At 55.0% G+C, this 18907-nt stretch overlaps 1 protein-coding gene across 18 annotated transcripts in view; it reads left to right on the top strand.

Moving 5' to 3' along the window:
• Nucleotides 1-18907, top strand: part of LOC100344656 (kinesin-like protein KIF9) — a 79448-nt gene that overhangs the window by 44845 nt on the left and 15696 nt on the right. For 14 of the 18 annotated variants that reach the window (XM_070051026.1, XM_070051025.1, XM_070051028.1 and 11 more), the window contains 13 exons: nt 163-310; nt 1260-1324; nt 3037-3114; nt 6189-6257; nt 6687-6791; nt 7803-7858; nt 8506-8596; nt 9012-9145; nt 9654-9836; nt 12392-12606; nt 15530-15706; nt 15934-16049; nt 16320-16424. In XM_070051026.1, coding sequence (XP_069907127.1) covers nt 163-310; nt 1260-1324; nt 3037-3114; nt 6189-6257; nt 6687-6791; nt 7803-7858; nt 8506-8596; nt 9012-9145; nt 9654-9836; nt 12392-12606; nt 15530-15706; nt 15934-16049; nt 16320-16424 — 1542 coding nt within the window. Of the gene's footprint in view, nt 1-162; nt 311-1259; nt 1325-3036; nt 3115-4291; nt 4410-6188; nt 6258-6686; nt 6792-7802; nt 7859-8505; nt 8597-9011; nt 9146-9653; nt 9837-12391; nt 12607-15529; nt 15823-15933; nt 16050-16319; nt 16425-18907 lie in introns of those variants that run through there. The other 4 variants (XM_070051029.1, XM_070051031.1, XM_070051032.1 and 1 more) reach the window with 4 other exon arrangements.

Below are 18907 nucleotides of genomic sequence, written 5' to 3'. Positions count from 1 at the left end.
TGTGAGCTGGGAGGGGTTTGGGCTAAGGCTGAAGCTGGACTCTGGGACTGAGCTGCTGAGATGGGAGGGAGAGAGCTTGGGAGGAGTAGGGAGAGCTCAGGCTGATGGCAGCCCGAGCATGAGGGCAGTTTGGAGTGAGCGAAGCTGGCCTTTGGTTTCCAGTCGGATGGCCGCGTTCTGAAGGAAGCCACCTACATCAACAAGTCCCTGTCGTTCCTGGAGCAGGCCATCATCGCCCTGGGTGACCAGAGGCGAGACCACATCCCCTTCCGGCAATGCAAGCTCACCCACGCCCTGAAGGACTCTCTAGGTGAGAGCGTGGCTGGGGCCCAGGAGGGACATCTCCCCTGGGGCCCACAGGACCGCCCCCTCCCAGTGCTGTGGACCCACCTGCAGCCACTCCCAGAGAGGCAGAAGCCAGCCCAGGGCCCTCTTCTCACACCCAGAACACTCAGTACTGGTCACTCCTCCCAGCGTTCACTCTGCTGGAAACACCATTCGTTTCCCTCATCCGGAAATAGGGGGCAGAATCTTGCATGGCCTTGAAGGCCCAGCAGGAGGGCGTCTCCCACGCTGCCCTCCCTTGCCCCACAGTCTCCCGCAGGAGCAACAATGACTGTGCCTTGTCGTCCCCGTGTCCCAGGCCCCTGTGCTGGGCCTGACCACACGGTCACTGGTGTCTGCTAGCAAAGTGCCAGCCAGGAAAGCCCTGGCTCAGCCCGCTCCCGACCCTGCCCCACGCACCTCTCCTCTGCTGTCCTCTCTGACTCCTCTTTTAGGAACTTCCGTTGGCCTCGGCCCCTCCCCTCTGTCTCGCCAGCCTCCGCACACTTGCCAAGTTCTTGCCGACCCTGTCCTAGTTAGCATGGGCCAACATCACAAACTACCATCAACTGGCAGCTTCGACGGCAGATGTTTCTCAGCGTTCTGGAGGCTGGCGAGTGCAAGGAGGAGGTGCCGGCAGGTGCTCGTTTCTTGCAGATGACCTCCATGGGAAGAGAGAGAGGCTCTGGTCTCTGTCCTCTCACAAGCACATGGAGCCCTTCATTGGGACTGACCCTCAGGACCTCATCCATACCTCCTTAGTTCCCAGAGTCCCCTACCCCCAAACACCATCCCCCCCTGGGAAGTAGGACTTCTATATGCAGATTCTTATGGGGAGAAATGTTCAGACCATAACAGACCCCAGCAGCTCCATGGGAGGCCCTTGGCAGAAAAGCCACGTGGCTCACGGCCCCTCCGTGTCCCACTCCCTACAGGGGGAAACTGTAACATGGTCCTGGTGACAAACATCCACGGTGAAGCCGCCCACTTGGAAGAAACGGTGAGGCCATGGCGGAAGGCTGGCAGGGATCCCTCCCAGGGCCCCGGGGCTGGCCTAGGCTGGCTGCGGGCTACAGGAACTGCACACCAGCCACAGGCACTGTCCGGATTGGAGGCATCCAGGGGATGGGTCTGAGCCAGAGTTGCTTGGGGACCTGGAGCCAGGAGGTGAACCCCAAACCTGGGCTGTGCAGAGGCAGCAAGCCAGGCAGGAGGCAGGTGCAGGAGGCGAGTGGGAGTCAGCCTCGTGGGGGCGGAATCGCGCCTCCTGGGGAGCTACTCCCAGGACTCAGGATGGAGAGTTACTCATTCTTCTGTCCACACGTGTTTAGACATCTCGAGAACACCACGGTGTCCAGGGCATGGCTGTGGCCTGTAGGAGGAGACAGGTGGCAGGTGGTAAGGGAGGGAGCACAGCTCAGGAGACTTGAGAAGCACATGGCCTTGGGCCCCGAAGTCCCCAGCCCAGGAAGAGAGAGAAGCTGGGGCCCCAAGTGTGAGGCCCAGATGGAAGCCACCTTCAGAGGAGGCTGGAGGTAGTGGGCTTCCTGAAGCTGAGTGGGGAAGGGGACATTGGGCCGGCTGGGGAGAGAGGACTGGTGGTGGGGCCTGCAGGGCTGTTCCTGTCAAAGGTAACATGGGACAAGGTGTGACCCCGCTGGGAACATCTGGCTGCCTCTCAGAGGGGTTCAGAAAAGAGAGAAAGGAAGGAGATAGCAGGGTCTGGATGGGCCCTGGAGGCCTTGGCTGGCCTGCTGCAGGTGGCTGGGGACATCGCAGGGACTGAGGGAGGGAGAGCTGTGGCCAGAGGTGTGACTCCTGCAGACGAACCCCAGGGCAGGCAGGACACAGGCAGCCTGGGGAAGGGGGAGCTCCTAAGAGCCAGAGGCAGGAGGAAGCCTACGTTGCAGTGATGCACCCCACATTGGAGCTCCCCTGCCATCGTGCGACATGGTGGCGCACCCCACATGGGAGCTCCCCTCCCATCCTCGTGCACAAGAAAGGCATGAAAAGCAGCCATGAGACTGTCTGCTTCTTGTGTGCGGTTGTTTAAGGCACACGAGGCCTTCAGGGAACTGCGTCCTTTCCAGGGACACTGCTGCAAGATGGCCTGCAGGGCCTCCCAGCTGTGTGCCCGAGGGACTGTGCCAGCCTCCAGGGCCCTGAAACTCAGGAGCGCTTGCCGCCACCCCAGAGGAGGCTTTTGGAAACTTCCAGCAAAGCAGAGCTAGACCTCAAGGAGCCATAAAAAACCAGCACCACCTGCCTTCTTGTTAAGAAGGATGCCCGCCCTCCCTTTGTCTCCACCCCTGCGAGGGTTTTCCTGCAGGCATTGGAGAGACGGAGGAAGGCTGTCAGGGTGCAGGGAGAGAAAGGAACCTCCTGGGCGAGGCAGCCCTGGAACAAAGGCCTAGAGGTGGGTGATGATCAGGTCGGCTGGAGAACTGGACATCGTGTGTCCTCATAGTGTCCAAGGTGGGGAGCAGGCTGTCGTGTGTGTGCTTGTCAGCTTCCTGCCTTCCTGCTCCACTCACTGGGGGGCTGCAGTGCCAAGAGCCCTTCCGAGCAGTGTCCCCGCAGGGAAGTGGACCCACCTGGCTTGGCAAGACAGTGTGAAGAGCACCGAAAGGGGAGGCAGGAGTCTGAGAAGGTGGCCCCCAGGGTCTGCCTGCAGCGGGGCACCGGGTGACAGTGGCCTGGTCTGTATTTCAGCTGTCCTCGCTGCGGTTTGCCAGCAGGATGAAGCTGGTCACCACGGAGCCCGCTGTCAATGAAAAGTATGACGCTGAGGTACTGAGGGGCTGTGGGCAGGTGCCTGGTGGTGTGGGTTTGCTCCTTGGGGCACACAAGCCTGGCTTTCCTTCCTGCCTCAACCCTGGATCAGTCTATTTCCACCCTGGGACATGGCAGTCTTCAGGGCTCCTGGAGACCCTAAGAGGCTACCACAGAGGTGAAAGGGGCTAGCGCAGGCCTCCATCATGGTCGCGTGTGGAGCACCAAGGGTTCTCCACAAGATTTCCCTGGAGCTAAGTGTGCCAGAACTAAATCAGTGTGTGTATCTCTGGGCCACCTCACTGCTAAGTCTCCTTCCTTGCAGCCTGGGTGGGCCTGGTGGGCAGAGCTGGCCAATCAGAATGAATTCTCAGCATCACCATTAGCCAGGGAAATGTAAATTCTTTTTTTTTTTTTTTTTTTTTTTTTTGACAGGCAGAGTGGACAGTGAGAGAGAGAGACAGAGAGAGAAAGGTCTTCCTTTTGCCGTTGGTTCACCCTCCAATGGCCGCCGCTGCAGCCGGCGCACCGCGCTGATCCTGGCAGGAGCCAGGAGCCAGGTGCTTTTCCTGGTCTCCCATGGGGTGCAGGGCCCAAGCACCTGGGCCATCCTCCACTGCACTCCCTGGCCATAGCAGAGAGCTGGCCTGGAAGAGGGGCAACCGGGACAGAATCCGGCGCCCCAACCGGGACTAGAACCCGGTGTGCCGGCGCCGCAAGGTGGAGGATTAGCCTATTGAGCCACGGCGCCGGCTCGGGAAATGTAAATTCTAACTTGAGTGGAATTGAGGCTCCTGAATCCCAAGCATCAGAACTTGGTCCTAAACAGAGCACCAAACGTTAGAGTTTTAGTGAAGAATGATGTGGAGAAACAGAAACTTACATTTCTAAGTGGCGCATAATTGACACACCCACCTCTGGGAGCTTTTTGGTAACACCTACTGAAGTTAAAGCACATTTGTGCTCATCTGGCTTTGCTTAAAGGTGCTTCTGGACCATGTTACTAGAGGCAGGAGCTCACGGAGTTCCAGTTAAACTTCCCAGATTCTAAATCCGGAAGGAGAATGACAGGATTTGGCTCTGTGGCACTAACACATTGTGGGTTGGGGCAGAGAGATAGCTTGGGGCATCAGAGTCACCGGCTGGCTTGCTGATCCACAGGTCACTGGGCCCACTCCCATGATATCTTTTCCAGAGTTGAGGAGAAGGGAGAGGGATGGCCATCCAGCTGCTCCCCTTGACCTCACAGGAAGGCCACACCTAAAGGAGACCTTCGGACACCCAGAGAAGTAGAGCCAGGATTTGGACCCTAGTCAGGTGCCTTGGGTTCCAGTCTTTTTACCTGAATTGTCACAGAGCCACTAAGGTGCTAGCAAGCTGTCACCCCCTGCTAGGTGAGGGCCAGGTGGCAGGTGGGCCTCCGTGCCCATGGACCTGGCTGGAGGAGGGCTACAGTGAAGCAGGCCTTTGTCCTGGGGAAGGGAGGGTGGGGCAGGGCTGTGGACTGGTTGCAGCTTTGGTCATTAGTCCTGGAATCCAGGATCTGTTTTTGGTTATATTTTTCATTTATTTATTAGAGTGATGTCGAGGGTGGGAGGACAGAAAAAGACAGAGATCTACCATCTGTTGGTTCATTCTCCAAATGCCCACAACAGCTTGGACTGGACCAAGCCAAAACCAAGAGCCAGCAACTCGGAACTCCATCTGGGTCTCCCACATGGGTGGTAGGAGCCCAAGTACTTGGGCTGTTGTCTGCTGCCTCTCAGGTGCATTAACAGGAAGCTGAATCAGAAGCCAAGTAGCTGGGACTTGAACCGGCATTCCCATACAGAGTGTAAGTGTCCCAAAGGGCAGCTTAACCAGCTGCACCCAATGACAACACAGGAAGCCCTGTTGTTCACAGCATGAAATCCTCTGTGCTGCTTTATGGGAGACAGACAGTCTCTACTAAAGACGAAGTGACTAAGTGGGCTGCCTCCGGAACTGTTATCCTTTATACCTCCTGGAGTCAGATCTGAGCAGTGCTGACCCTGTGCAGGGCACATATTGAAGCACTTGGGAGTCCTGGCTCGGTGAACAGAAATACACATCTCTGAGCTTCCAGCTCCCTGGGGCAGGGAAGAGCAATGATAGCACACACAGTGGCCGGGCAAGTCCTGGAGCTTCATTGTCCAGTACAGAGATCGCTCCTCACCCAGTACAGGGACCACTCCTCACATGTGGCTACTTAATCCACTCAAATTACAGCCCACTTCCTCAGTCACATTAGCCACACCACAAAGGTTCAGTAGCTCCAAGCTGAACCTCTGTGTCCATGGGTTCCATTTGCATGGATTCAGCCAACTGTAGATAGGAAATACAAGGGCATTTCAACAAGTTCATGGAAAATGAAATAAAAAGCAAAGTTTATTTTGGTGCAAAAACGTTTTGAAATCCACACATAGAAGGTTTTGAACAAAGATTTTAGGAAGTTTGGGCATGAGCCGTGAGAGTGCCTGGGAGAAGAGCACTGGGGCACAGGAGACCGGCGGGCAGAGGCGGGGATGTGCCAGCCCAGTGGGATTCATGTGACCTGATTCGGGGAGCGGTAGAAGAGAGGTGGTGACGGTCTTCTACAAAGCCTGTGAGGATGCCGTGACCCATGTGCAGGGCTCAGCTTGCTGTGCTGTGGGACTCCAAGGGTGGTGAGCTGTCTACACTGTGGTTGTCCACAGGCAGCACCCTGGAGCCCACAGGCTGCGTGGAAGGGGCCACTGTCCTGGCAGAATGGGCTGAGCCTGGAGCCCTGGAGTCAGAGTTGGGGTGGCCAAGGGGCCGGTGTTCTCCCCATTCCCAGTCTCCCTGCTGGAAGAGGCCAAGGCCGAGGGACTGCTGAGGCCCCCTCAGAGCCTGAATTCACCGCAGTTGGGGAAGGGTCACCAGCAGGAGGGGAGGGGATGGACCGGAAGCTGAGGACACAGCCCGTGAGGCCCCAGGAACAGCCAGACATCAGGGCACAGACAAGAAGTCCGGCACTTGATGTGGCAGAGGCAGGTGGCCTCCTTGACGATGCTTCCCGTCACCCCTGCCCTGTCTCCACTCTTTCCTGCTAGCGAATGGTCAAGAACCTGGAGAAGGAGGTGGCACTGCTGAAGCAAGAGCTGGCCATCCACGACAGCCTGGTGAGATGCTCGCGGCAGAGGGAGGGTGTAGGGTCTGGGGCCGGGGCACTGGGACAGGCTGTGTAGGCTGGGAGGGGGCAGCAGCACGGGGCCGTGAGGGCAGAGGTGGGAGAGAGTCCCCTGGTGGCCCACCTGGGCCAATGTTCAGAGTTGCAGGGCCTCAAGACAGAGGCAGCACTGCCCCCCACACACACACACACACCCAGCATCACCCTGCAGAGTCTGCTGAGACAGGACCAGTGGGCCTCCTCATCAGCTGGCCCCATGTCCAGTGGCTTCCTCCTCTTGCCTACTGTCCCCTCTGACCCAGGCCCTCTCCTGCACAATGAGGACAGTGAAGGACAGAGCCTCGTAGGCCTGTGCCAGCCTCCTCACTGTGGCTCCCAGAAGGGCCCCTGCTGATCCACATGTTCTTCATCCTCCTTCAAGGCCAACCGCACCCTCGTGACCTACGACCCCATGGATGAAATCCAGATTGCCGAGATCAACTCCCAGGTGCGGAGGTACCTGGAGGGGACGCTGGACGAGATTGATGTAAGGAACCCTCTGCAGGACTGCCGTGTTCAGCTGGCTTGGGCTTCCCTGTCCTGGGCACACTTCCTGTGTGTACATACAGTGTCTGTGTGTTGTGGGGGGTTAACACTGGACCCCCAGGGATCGGGTTCCTTTAGCCCACCACGGCCTCAGCTTCCATGGTTAGGGTTACAGGGTCATGGGGCTGCACAGAGTGGCCAGTGGCCTTGAACACATGCAATACAGGAGTGGGCCCAGTGGGGGCCACAAACATGGGCCCTGCAGCAAGGCTGCCTGAATTCAGTTCCCCCCAGCTGCCTGCTCGCAGAGTGACCTGGGCAGTGTGCCCACCTCAGCTGTGCACAGGGAGAGACAGCGAGCAGGGGTTACTGAGCTGCTGCCCTTCAGGGGCTTGGCTGTGTTCCGATGAAGCCACATAAGCATGGCAGGGGTGCTGGTTGTCTAGCGGGCAGGTCCCGGGAGTGGGCCAAGGAGGGAAAGACACCCCTTGTTCTTCCAGTGCAGGCCACATGGGCTGCCACTGTGAGCAGCCGCAAGAGGTGGGCCTGGGATTCCTGGAGGGTGGGGCAGCCACCAACAGCCCTTGATCAAGGGTGAGGCCCAGGGCTTAGGACCTTAGGGCCGTTGACGCTCCAGCCACAGACGTGTGTGTGTCCGGGTCCACTCAGACGTCTTCAAAAGTGGGCTCCGTGTGAAGGTGGCCAGCTGAAGGTCCAGGAAGCAGGAGAGAGCCAAGGAGCTGGATTTTATTTAAAACTCTTTTCTTGGGATGTGTTTTCAAGAATTAGAGCCGTTTCCCTTGTGTGAGATCTTCCCTGTCACAGTGCAGAAAACACCGAGTCGTAAAGCTGTTAAAGAACTGGCGCTCCTGCTGCAGAGCAGCCGGATGGCCCTCTGCTGAGAGGCCAGCTCCAGATGCCCCCTTCCTGAGATGGCGCAGCAGGGGTCAGCAGGGGGCCTGGTTTCTCCCCCAGCGCCCGGGGTCTCACCACCACCCTGCTCCCTCCCCAGATCATCAACCTGAGGCAGATCCAGGAGGTCTTCAACCAGTTCCGGGTGGTCCTGAGGTGAGGGCCCCTGCACCCCCCTCCTCACACCCCCTCCCCACCATGCTGCTGTTCTCCTTGCTGGTGGTCTGAGCTCTTGCATCCCAGAGCACCCCTGCTCTCGGAGGGAAAGCAGAGCCCTCAGGGCATACCCGGCCCCTGGTGGGGTTCACTGAGTTCCTAAATTGGACAGGAGGTGTTTATGGAGCTCCAGCCCTGAGCATGCATCATGAGTGATCCTTGCCCCCTTGGTCTCGGGGCAGCTGTGGTTTGTGTGGGTGCAGAGCTCATGCTGGGTGAGGTCACAGAGGGGGTCATGTGATTCTGAGGGGCCTCATGTGATTCTGAGGGGCCTGTGGGAGACAGAACCATGCAGCGAGCACATGGTTCCAAGTCAGGCTTACAATCCCTGTTGAATGTCATATTGGAGCAGGCGCACCTGTCACGAAACAGTGCCCCTGCAGGTTTGGGGCCTGGGCAGTGGGTTGTGTGAGTTGGGGTGGGTGAACTCCTTCCTTGGTTTCCCCTAATCTGATTCATGAGAAGGGTGCGGCTCCATCATAAACAGCCTCAGGCAAACGACTTCTAACCCCCGGGACACAGTTCTTGACAGTGGTTCAGCTTGGCCCCTGCTATGAGCCATCCTCTCTATCTCTCTCTCCCCCAAGTCAACAGGAACAGGAAGTAGAGACCGCGCTGCGCAGGAAGTTCACCCTCACAGACAAGAATGACTTTTCAGCCATTTCTGCTGTCCAGAAGGTGGGTGGGCTCAGTCGCTTCTTGCTCCTCCCAGACCTGCAGAGGGAACAGTGTCTTGCATTCAACCAGAGCAAGGATTATGCAGAGAAAGGTGACAGCCAAAAGGGCACGGCCGAATTGAAAATGCCTTTCACAAAGTAGAGATGTAGCTAATAATCAATAAGGTCAATTCCTCGAGTTAGGTTGGTACCAAGCCTTAACATTCTCAGAAGGGGCCACCAGGACTGATGAGGGAGTTGATGTGGAAGGTGGACATTTGGTAGGGTGGACCTGGGACAGCTCTGCTGGGGACAGCCTGAAGCAGCAACCAGCTGGCGTATAGGGCAAGCATGCCCACTTGAAGCCTTGGGCCACTTGTCCCCCGAGGGACCCAAGCCCTTAACCTAACCCATGACCCTCCGGCTGGCCTCCCCAGGCAGGGCTCGTGGATGTTGATGGCAGCCAAGCAGGTGAGCCTGATGAACAAGCCTTTGGAATTGGTGTTGCCCCTTCCTCTAGCAAACCTGGGAAGAAATCCAAGGCCAAGAAGACATTCAAAGTGCCGCCCAGGTGAGAGACCTTGCCACTCTGCCTGCTTGGTGCCGGGCTCTCCTCTGTGAGTGAGAAGGAGTTGGGAACTGCACCCCACCTGCCCGCCCTGGTGTCTTAGCTACCGAGTCATCACAACAGACATCACTGCTGCCAACCTGAGCCCAGGCCAGGGCCACTTTAGAACCAGCCATGGCACAAGGGTCGCCTCTTGTCCACACAGCCTGAGGCTTAGAGAGGGGGAAGCCATTCCCTAAAGTCACACCACAAATGAGCAGTAATGAGTGCAGTTTTCACAGGCTGTAGGGACTGTACCTGTTCCTCCCACGTCTCCTACTATTACTGCTCAGGCCTCCTTGTTCTGATTAAAGAAAGTGTGTGTGTGGCTCATGGTCACAGTCCTTGACCTAGGTAGATGAGCAAGATGGAGGAGCTGAGTGGGATGGGTTCCCATGTAGTGATGCCTGAGAAAAGTCACCCACAACCACTGCCCATGACTGAGCCCTGGGACCTCCCTGTCTCCTCCCAGATCCGCAGCAAAAAAGAAAGGAGCCAGCAGCCCTGTGAGTAGTAGAGACCTGGATTTGCCTTCCTCCTCCAAGACCCAGCTGGTCACAGGAGATGTCAAAGACTTGCTTTTGCAAGACCACGAGACCTCCAGCACAGAGCGCCTCCCCTCAGACTCCCCCAAGGAGGAATCACGCCCACCCAGGTAACTACCCAACATCAGATCCTACACCCATCACCTGGAAGCAGAGTGAGTCTCAGCATGTCAAGAGTGGCTGTGAGTGGGTGGCTCACTTGGTTAATTCTCCACCTGCGGCACCAGCATCCCATATGGGCACTGGGTTCTAGTCCTGATTGCTCCTCTTCCAATCCAGTTCTCTGCTGTGGCCCAGGAGGGTAGTGGAGGATGGCCCAAGTGCTTGGGCCTCTGCACCCGCATGGGAGACCATAAGGAAGCACCTGGCTCCTGGCTTTGGATCGGCGTAGCTCCAGCCATGGTGGCCATTTGGGGGGTGAACCAGCAGAAGGAAGACCTTTCTCTCTGTCTCACTCTCTCACTGTCTAACTCTATCTGTCAAATAAAAAAAGAAAGAAAGAAAATAGGGGGTGATGGGCAGTGACGAGGAGCACAGTTTGACAGGCAAAAACAGGAGGACACATACACATGCTAATCACTGTCACTTCAGCAGCCACCTAAGACTCACCATTAAACGGGGGATCATTCTAGAACCTCCAGATGGCAGTTATTTAAATAAGGAAGTATCTGTCTTAGGCGTAAGTAATGTGTTTGCAAAGGCATGAGAGCACTTGAGGTCTGCAAGAATGTGACTCTCCCTTCCTCCCACCATTCGGTCCCCTCCCTGAGGAAGCAGTGAGTGGGCAAGGCTTATGCAAAAAGGCAGTCATTGAATCATTTTAAAAAGCAGGAAATGGTTTTTTTTTATTTGTCTTGTTGTGTTTTGTTTTGAAAACATCTGCAAGGCCAACATAAGAGCAAGGGCACTAAGTGAACTACTTCTCTGCCCTGGGCTCATGCAAAGATACTTGTGCAGAATTCCCCCCACCCCAGCCCAGAGATAGTTGCAGACATGCAGAGAGCGTGAATGGATGGCGCAGTGAGCACGCCTGCACCGAGCACCCTCTCAGTTCGACGTGTCCTTTGTTACTGTTCTTGCTGCATCCTGTGTCTATCCCGCCACCTTGCTCTGGTGCATTTCAGTGTAAGTTGCAGCATCAGTCCACTTCCCCCTTGCCAACACTTCACCCAATGGCTCATTAACTGCCATTCTCAAGTTTTTACTAGCATGAGAGAATGCCTCTGTGGGAAAAAGTAAGATAGAAAACCTTATATTTATGTGTGTGTGCGCGCGCGTGTGTGTGTGTGTGTGTGTGTGTATATATATATACACATGTATTTAGTTGTTTACTTGAAAGAGTCCACCCTACCAAAGAGTGTGGATGGGGGAAGAGAGAGAGAGAGGGAGAAAGATTTTTGATCTGCCAGTTCACTCCTCAAATGGTTGCAACAGCTGAGACTGGGCTAGCACAAAGCCGGGAGCCCGGAGCTTCTTCCAGGTCTCCCACGTGGTTGCAGGGGCCCAAGCACTTGGGCCATCTTCTGTTTTCCCAGGCCATTAGCAGGGAGCTGGATCAGAATTGAAGCAGCCAGGTCTCGAACCAGCACCCTTATGGGATGCCGGCATTCCAGGCAGATTTAACTGGCTCTACTACAACACTGGCCCCATAAAACCTTATATACTGCTCGGTCTCAAGCATTTAAAAAATACATCAGGGGCCGGCACTGTGGCGCAGCAGGTTAAGGTTCCTGGCCTGAAGTGCCAGCATCCCATATGGGCGCCGGTTCTAGTCCGGCTGCTCCTCTTCCAATCCAGCTCTCTGCTATGGCCTGAGATGGCAGTGGAGGATGGCCCAAGTCCTTGGGCCCCTGCACCCACATGGGAGACCCAGAGGAAGCTCCTGGTTCCTGGCTTAGGATTAGCTCAGCTCTGACCATTGCGGCCAATTGGGGAGTGAACCAGCGGATGAAAGACCTCTCTCTCTGTCTCTACCTCTCCCTGTATCTCTGTTTTTCAAACAAATAAAAATTTTTAAAAATTTAAAAAATTAAAAATACATCAAAGACATTCTATAAGGAGCTGCACCAAAGTTGGGTGCTGGCAGGGAGTGAGTGGTTTTTGTCTTACTTCCTTTTTCTCATCCCTGCTTTCTTTCTTTTTTTTAAGATTTATTTTATTTATTTGAAAGAGTTAGAGAGAGGTAGAGCCAGAGATAGAGAAAGGTCTTCCATCTGCTGGTTCACTCCCAAAATGACCACAACAGCCAGAGCTGAGCTGATCGGCAGCCAGGAGCCAGGAGCTTCTTCTGGGTGTCCTACGCAGGTGCAAGGCCATCTTCTACTGCTTTCCCAGGCCATAGCAAAGAGATGGATCAGAAGTGGAGCAGCTAGGACTTGAACCGGCGCTCATGTGGGATGCTGGCCCTGCAGGCTGGGGCTTTAACCCACCACGCCACAGTGCCAGCCCTCATCCTTGCTTTCATCATTTCCTGCACTGGGCACATGCCCTTGTGTACCAAGTAACACAGGGATGAAGGAATGAGCACTACGCAGCTCAGCTCCTGTTGGGGGTGTATGGTGGTGAGGGCTTCTGCCTCCTGCCCACAGAAGCCCCAGGGGAAGAAAGATCGAGGGTCTGGCTGCTCCAGTTCTCTATCCTCCTTGGCCTCCCCCCGTGTCTCCAGACCCAGCACCCCACCTTCCAAGGCCGTGGCCTTTGAAGAGTTTAAGAAAGAGCAAGGGAGTGTGATCAACCGCATCTTCAAAGAAAACAAATCCATCTTGAACGAGCGGAGCAGGAGAGCCAGCGAGATCACACAGCGCATCAATGCCATCAAGCGGGAGATTGACGAGACCAAGGAGGCCCTCGATTTCCAGAAGTCACTAGGGGAGAAGCAAGGTATATGGGCGGGAAGACAGCCAGGAGCTGTGGGGTCTAGGGTCTTTGGGCTCCACGTGGGGCAGCTTTGGGCCCCAGAGCACTGAGATGGCAAGGGTCTGCAGGGTGCCTAGGAGGTGGCCTTCTCCCCTGGTGTCCTTTCATGGGGCCCAAGAGTCCCACACTGTCAGTCAGCCCCTGCCTTGTCTCAGACCTGTGCTGCTGTCCGTGGAGAACCAGGGCCTTGGCCCTGCAGTGGTGTCCCCAGGAGACAGGTAGCTGGTGACCCATACACGCTCCCTGAGTCCTGCTGTGGTCTCACTGCCCAGGGTCATCATATTGGGGTGGGGGGTGCCAGGAGGGACCGTGGGAAATGAGCATGTGGATACCAGAAGGCCAAGGGACTCATTGTCGATCAGACCATGTCCCAAGCCGAGCCCCTGACACCTGTGCAGGCCTGGCAGTGTCGTCTCCCAGGTCAGATGGGTAGAGGGGCCCTGAACTTGAAGAGCTGGGACCCCTGTGGGAAGAGGATGCTCATCTGGTTACCCTGGCCTGCTGCCCTATGCCAGTGGCACACGCTGCCCACACCTGCCCTGTGGGCCAGTCATCATCAGGCTCTGTGTGCAGAGGACTCGTCTGGGAGGGCTGCTCAGCTGTAGATGCAAGGCCCCTGGCAGTGGTTCTGTTCAGGAGATAGGAGTAGGGCCCAGGGCTGGCACTTCAGTGAGCAGCCATCCCAACCCGGAGGCAGGAGAGTCAGAGCACACACTGTTCCTCCTGTCCCTGGTGCCATCTCACTGTCTTCTCCCTGATGGGGCCCCTGCAGACTGCTGGGCTGCCCTCGTGAACTCCTGCCCTGTCGCCAGCCAGAGGAGGCGGAGTCCCGTGGTCTATTCCTACAGGCAGGATGGCTCATCTCATTCACGGGGGTGATTTCCTCTTTACTTCTCAGAGGACAACTTTAGTTCAGATTCTTGGGACCCTCCTGCTCATACGTGACAGTCTGTGGCCTTCTGCTCACACATGACAGCCTATGACATTCTGCTCACACATGATAGTCTGTGGCCTTCTCACACATGACTGTGATATTCTGCTCACACATGACAGCCTATGACATTCTAGTCACATGAGACAGACTGTGACACTCCCTTCCAAGACACAGCCATCCAAGGTCCTGGGAAACGAGAGAGGGCAGTGATGTGGCTCCAGACATCACCCACGTGACCCAGAACCTGCGGGGTGGGGGGTGGACATGGTGACCCACAAGCTCGTCTTTGTCCCCCCTGTCCACACCTTCTTTGAGCGTATGGTCCTTCATTACATATTCTTTTTAGATTTCATGTATTTGCTTGAGAGCAAGAGTTACAGACAGAGGGAGAGACCTTCCACTGGTTCACTTTCCAAATGGCCACCAATGGCCAGAGCCAAAGTCAGGAGCCAGGAGCTTCTAACAGGTCTCCCACATGGTACAGGGGCCCAAGCACCTGGGCCATCCTCCACAGCTTTCCCAGACCATAGCAGAGAGCTGAATCAGAAGAGGAGAAGCCAGGACATGAACCAGCGCCCATATGGGATGCTCGTGCCACAGGAGAAGGGCTGGCCCTTCTTTATTACATATTTAAAGTCAAATACACTCACTGGGTGCTGACAAATCATTTACTCCTAAATACACCTGAAAATGGACGTTTTCAAAGGATGAGATGAAGAAATAAACAATGGCTTTCAACATTTAAAATTTTATGTGTCTCCCCCAAAACTCCATTTTTGCTCTTTCTCCCCCAAAGTAGTGCTTTTCCATTGCTTATTATAATACCAAGTAAAATGTCTTTATTTTGAGGGAATAGATCAAGTCAATTAATTTGTTTTCAAATACCTGCCAGATACCTTAGGATTGACAGCCGCTTGTCAACACAGAAAGGTCAGCATACTTAGAACATTTTGTAAAGAAAAATGCAAAAACCATTTGTAGGTTCAGCCTTTTTCTTTTTCTCCTGCATGTCCTCAGCGAGCCCTTGGGTGGTAGCAAAGGAGCCACAGCCGCTGCCCTGTGCTCTGGGAGGGGTCTGTGCTCACTCCACGTTGAAGCTGAGGGACCTGGTGAGGGGGACCCTGGAGCCCCCACCCACCCCAGAGCCAGAGCCAATAATGGAGCCAGTGACATTTAACACATCTTCGGTTTCCCTGTGAGCATCAGTGGAAGCACCGGTGCTTTCCACCAGCACCTGGGGACTGCCTCGTGTGCCTGCTCACTCCTCAGGCCACAGGCAGAACGTGCTTGCCCCGCACCTGGGGAGGGGCTGATGTGACACCTTTTATAAGCTTTCAGGTGCTGTGGACACCGTACAGCCAGGTGAATGTCTCAGAGACCACATTGTTCTGTTTTAACCCAATGGCTCTTACCAGCCTGAGACCCTAAGAGGTCACTGACGGCCACCTGACCCGACACAGACGCCCACTTGTCTCTAGCAAGGAAGGAACTGGGGACACTGAAATCAGCAGAGACCATTTGAATGGTGGACTTGCATCCACTGTTATTTTGAAGGAGCCTTGCCCAAGGGCCTGCGGGGCCAGCCGGGGATGGCAGCTCGTGTAGATAACTGACAAGAGAAATCGGGGTACTGGCTAAATACCTTTTGGCTGATGAGACTGAAGATCAAAATAAGCATGGCTTATGGGACCTCTTTAAACTCTCCTCCGCCCACCCCTCCTGTTTGTCCCAAAGTGCCAGTGTGGCCCCGCTGCCCTGAGCTGCCAGAGCCGTAGGACTGCCCTGGTGGCCTTGGCTGGCCTGCGCCTTGCCCGCCTCCTTGCCACCCCACAGCCTGCGTCCAGCCGCCTGTCCTCCTGACTCGCCAGCACCGGGCCCTCTTTCTGGAGGGCTTTCCTTCTCCGACTCCTGGGGGATGCCACTTCCTCTCCTGACCCCTCCGTCTCCCCGCAGGCGAGTACGAGGCCAAAGGCTTGTTGGTGGTGGACGAGGAGGAGTTCCAGCTGATCCTGAAGCTCAAAGACCTCAAGAAGCAGTACCGCGGCGAGTACAAGGACCTGCTCGACCTGCGGGCTGAGATCCAGTACTGCCGGCGCCTGGTGGACCAGTGTCGCCACCGCCTGCTCATGGGTGCGCCCGCTGGGGAGGGCAAGGCACAGCCCCTGTGTTCTGGAAGCGCCCTCAGAACTTCTCTGTGGCAGAGGCGTGGGCTGGGCAAGGGCTCCAGATGCATGGTTTGCAGAACTGTGAGTGCCAGGGCCGGGGCAAGGGTGAGAAGTAAACAAGGCTACCAGACAGATGGGCATATGCCACCTTCACCTGCGTCCTCACGGCGCTGTCTCCCTGGCTCTTTGCAGAATTTGACATCTGGTACAACGAGTCCTTTGTCATCCCTGAGGACGTGCAGATGGCGCTGAAGCCGGGTGGCAGCATCCGGCCGGGCATGGTGCCCTCCAGCAGGATCGCGTCTCTGGTGAGCGCCATGGGTGGCGGTATTGCCCCCCAGTCCTCTGTCGTGTCCAGGACCAGGGCCTCATGTGAGGTGCTCCCAGCCTCTCCCACAGCTGCCCAGACAGGTCAAGGGAGGGGGACACAGACAAGAGCCACCCATGTGTCTCCATGAGAATGCTGAGAAACAAGGGCTGGGAGAATGTGAGATGTCCCAGCGAGGGACTGCCCTCATGGCCACCATGGGCCCTGCCAGGGTGGCTCCTGACTCGGTGCTACGTGGGTCCTCTCCCAGGGAGAAGATGACCTGGACAAGTTCAGCCAGCTGCAGCAGACAGTGCTGCCCGAGGGCCCCGATTCCATCTCCTTCTACAACGCCAAAGTCAAGACAGAACAGAAGGTAACTCGAGAGTGTGGAGCCTTGGGGCCTCATCAGCAAGGACACCCAGGGTCATGCTCCTTGCTTTGGAGCTGAAGCCAGCCCAGGCAGATCCACAGTCACCCGCTGTGACTGGAGGGGTCTCAGACCATGGTCAAGCCTAGCCATGGCTGATGAGTGATCCATGTGTGGGTCACAGCCCAAGATTTAGGGAGCCCCAGAGTCCTCTGCCTGTAAAGGGGTGGGGGACTCTTTAACAGGACCACCCTGCACAGGTGGCCAGGGACAGAGGACCACAGGCAGCTAAGGCAGAGCTGGCACTGTCCTCCCTGCGCTCTGCCAAGACCCAGCCTGCAGTCAGAAGGCATCCCCTGGACCCAAGGGCTGTTCTTAGACAGCAGGTGGCAGATGCACATGGGATAACCACTTACTCAGTGAGCTCATTCTTTCAAAAATATGTTTGTAATTATGTGTTTAACATTTTTGAATAGGTGATGCAGTAGGCTGACTTGAATGTTAAGCCTGACATGAGGTTGATGTTTAGCCTAGTGGTTAAGATGCTGGGTGAGATGCTCTTGTCCCATATATGAGTGCGTAGATTCAGTGCCTGGCTCTGGCTCCTGGCTCCAGTCATTTTTCTGTTACTTATAGCGATTTTTTACCATGTTTGTTTTTAATGAAATCAAGTATCTTAGTCCATTCAGGCTGCCATAACAAAATATCTTACACTGAATAATTTACAAACAACAGTTTATTGTTCACAGTTCTGCAGGTGGAAATGACAGCTCTGGCTGTGTCCTTATCTGGAAGAAGGGTAAATCACCCTTAGTAAAAGGCCACTAATCCCATCCCTTGAGGGATCTTCCCTCTCAGCCTAATCACTGCCAAAGTTCCCACCTCTTACTACCATCACTATGGGGTTAGATTTCAATGTGTGAATTTTGGCGAGATCCTAATATTCAAACCTTAGCAGGAATTCATCAGACTTTTCTTTCTCAGCTTCTAGATTCTTTGTGATGCTATAAAGCCCTTTTCCCAACTGAGTGCATTCTTTACATTCAGCTGATGTCTTGACAAGTGTGTATTTCAGTCATGTGCTCATATTTGGTTGAACTTAAGCTCTAAGAGTCCTGAGCGCATAAGTTAAATTGCTTACCTCCTGAAAGGGTTACCTAGCACTTGCTTTTTGCAAGTAGCCCTGGGACATTACCAACCCAGGACCAAGAGTTTTAGCTAGTGTGGAGCTTCAGGCTCATTCCCCTGCTTGTGAAGAATCTAGGATTCAGCTCCGTATTCCAGGTTTTAGCCTTTGCATGCTCACTGCCCACTCTATTTCAGATGACATTCACCACTTGCTTTCTAAGAACGTAGCCATGCATTGAAGGTATGCATTCACAGGATGTGTGAACATTTCATTGACTGAGGTTGTAGGAGGGTCTCAGTCCTCTGGAGAGAGAGCCCTCTTCTCTTCTTCTTGAACCTGTTTGCTGTCAATAACTTTTTTTAAAGATTTATTTTATTTTATTTGAAAGAGTTACAGAGAGAGGTAGAGACAGAGAGAGAGAGAGATCTTCCATCCGCTGGTTCACTCCCCACATGGCTGCAATGACCAGAGTTGCGCCGATCCAAAGCCAGGAGCCAGGGTCTGGGTCTCCCATGTGGGTGCAGTGGCCCAAGGATTTTGGCCATCTTGTACTGCTATCCCAGGCCATAGCAGAGAGCTGGATCAGAAGAGGAGCAGCCGGGACTAGAACCAGTGCCCATGTGGGATGCCGGCGCTTCAGGCCAGGGCTTTAACCCACTGTGCCACAGTGCAGGCCCCATCCTGTCAATAACTTTTAACATGCATGCCTCCTGTTAAACATGACTGCCAAACCATTTTAAAACAATGCCACATACTTATTTTTAGGATGAAATAATGAAAAGGTGTGAATAGCATGTTATTTCTCAGAGAATTGGGCCTATTCACAGCAAATGCTGGTACAGAAACTGTTGTTTGCAGAAAGCATGATGGGCTGAGTGTCAGTGGCTTCTCTGTGTGTTGGAAAAACCAAAGCCTCTTTGCTTTACTCTCACACTGCAACAATCTGTGACCTCAGAAGATGTGGGGTCTTATCCCCGTCGGTGAGCAAACAGTTCTGTAGCCAAGCTCACCAGTTGGGCATCCCCTAATTCAACTCAACTCACCAGGCACTAGGTAGTACTGACCAGGTGCTATTTACCTGGAGAGAGTGTCAGATCTTACAGGTTGGGGGCTCAGACCCCAAGACTGTCCCACCCACCAACTTTAGCTGCCAGTCACATGCTCCAGGTAGCCTTACCTGTGTTTCCCATGACCCCCTCATTAGGGTCACCTAATCTGCTCAAGCAGCTCACAGAACTCAGAGAAACACACTCACCGATTTGTTATAAAGGCTGTAACAAAGATACAGACGAGAAGATACTTGGGGTGAGGTGTACCCTTTCTGGGGTGCCACACTCCAGTTCCCTCCGCACGTTTTGCC

The sequence above is a fragment of the Oryctolagus cuniculus genome, chromosome 10, assembly GCF_964237555.1.
Source record: "Oryctolagus cuniculus chromosome 10, mOryCun1.1, whole genome shotgun sequence".
NCBI lineage: Eukaryota > Metazoa > Chordata > Mammalia > Lagomorpha > Leporidae > Oryctolagus > Oryctolagus cuniculus.
This window is presented reverse-complemented; position numbering and strand designations above follow the sequence as displayed.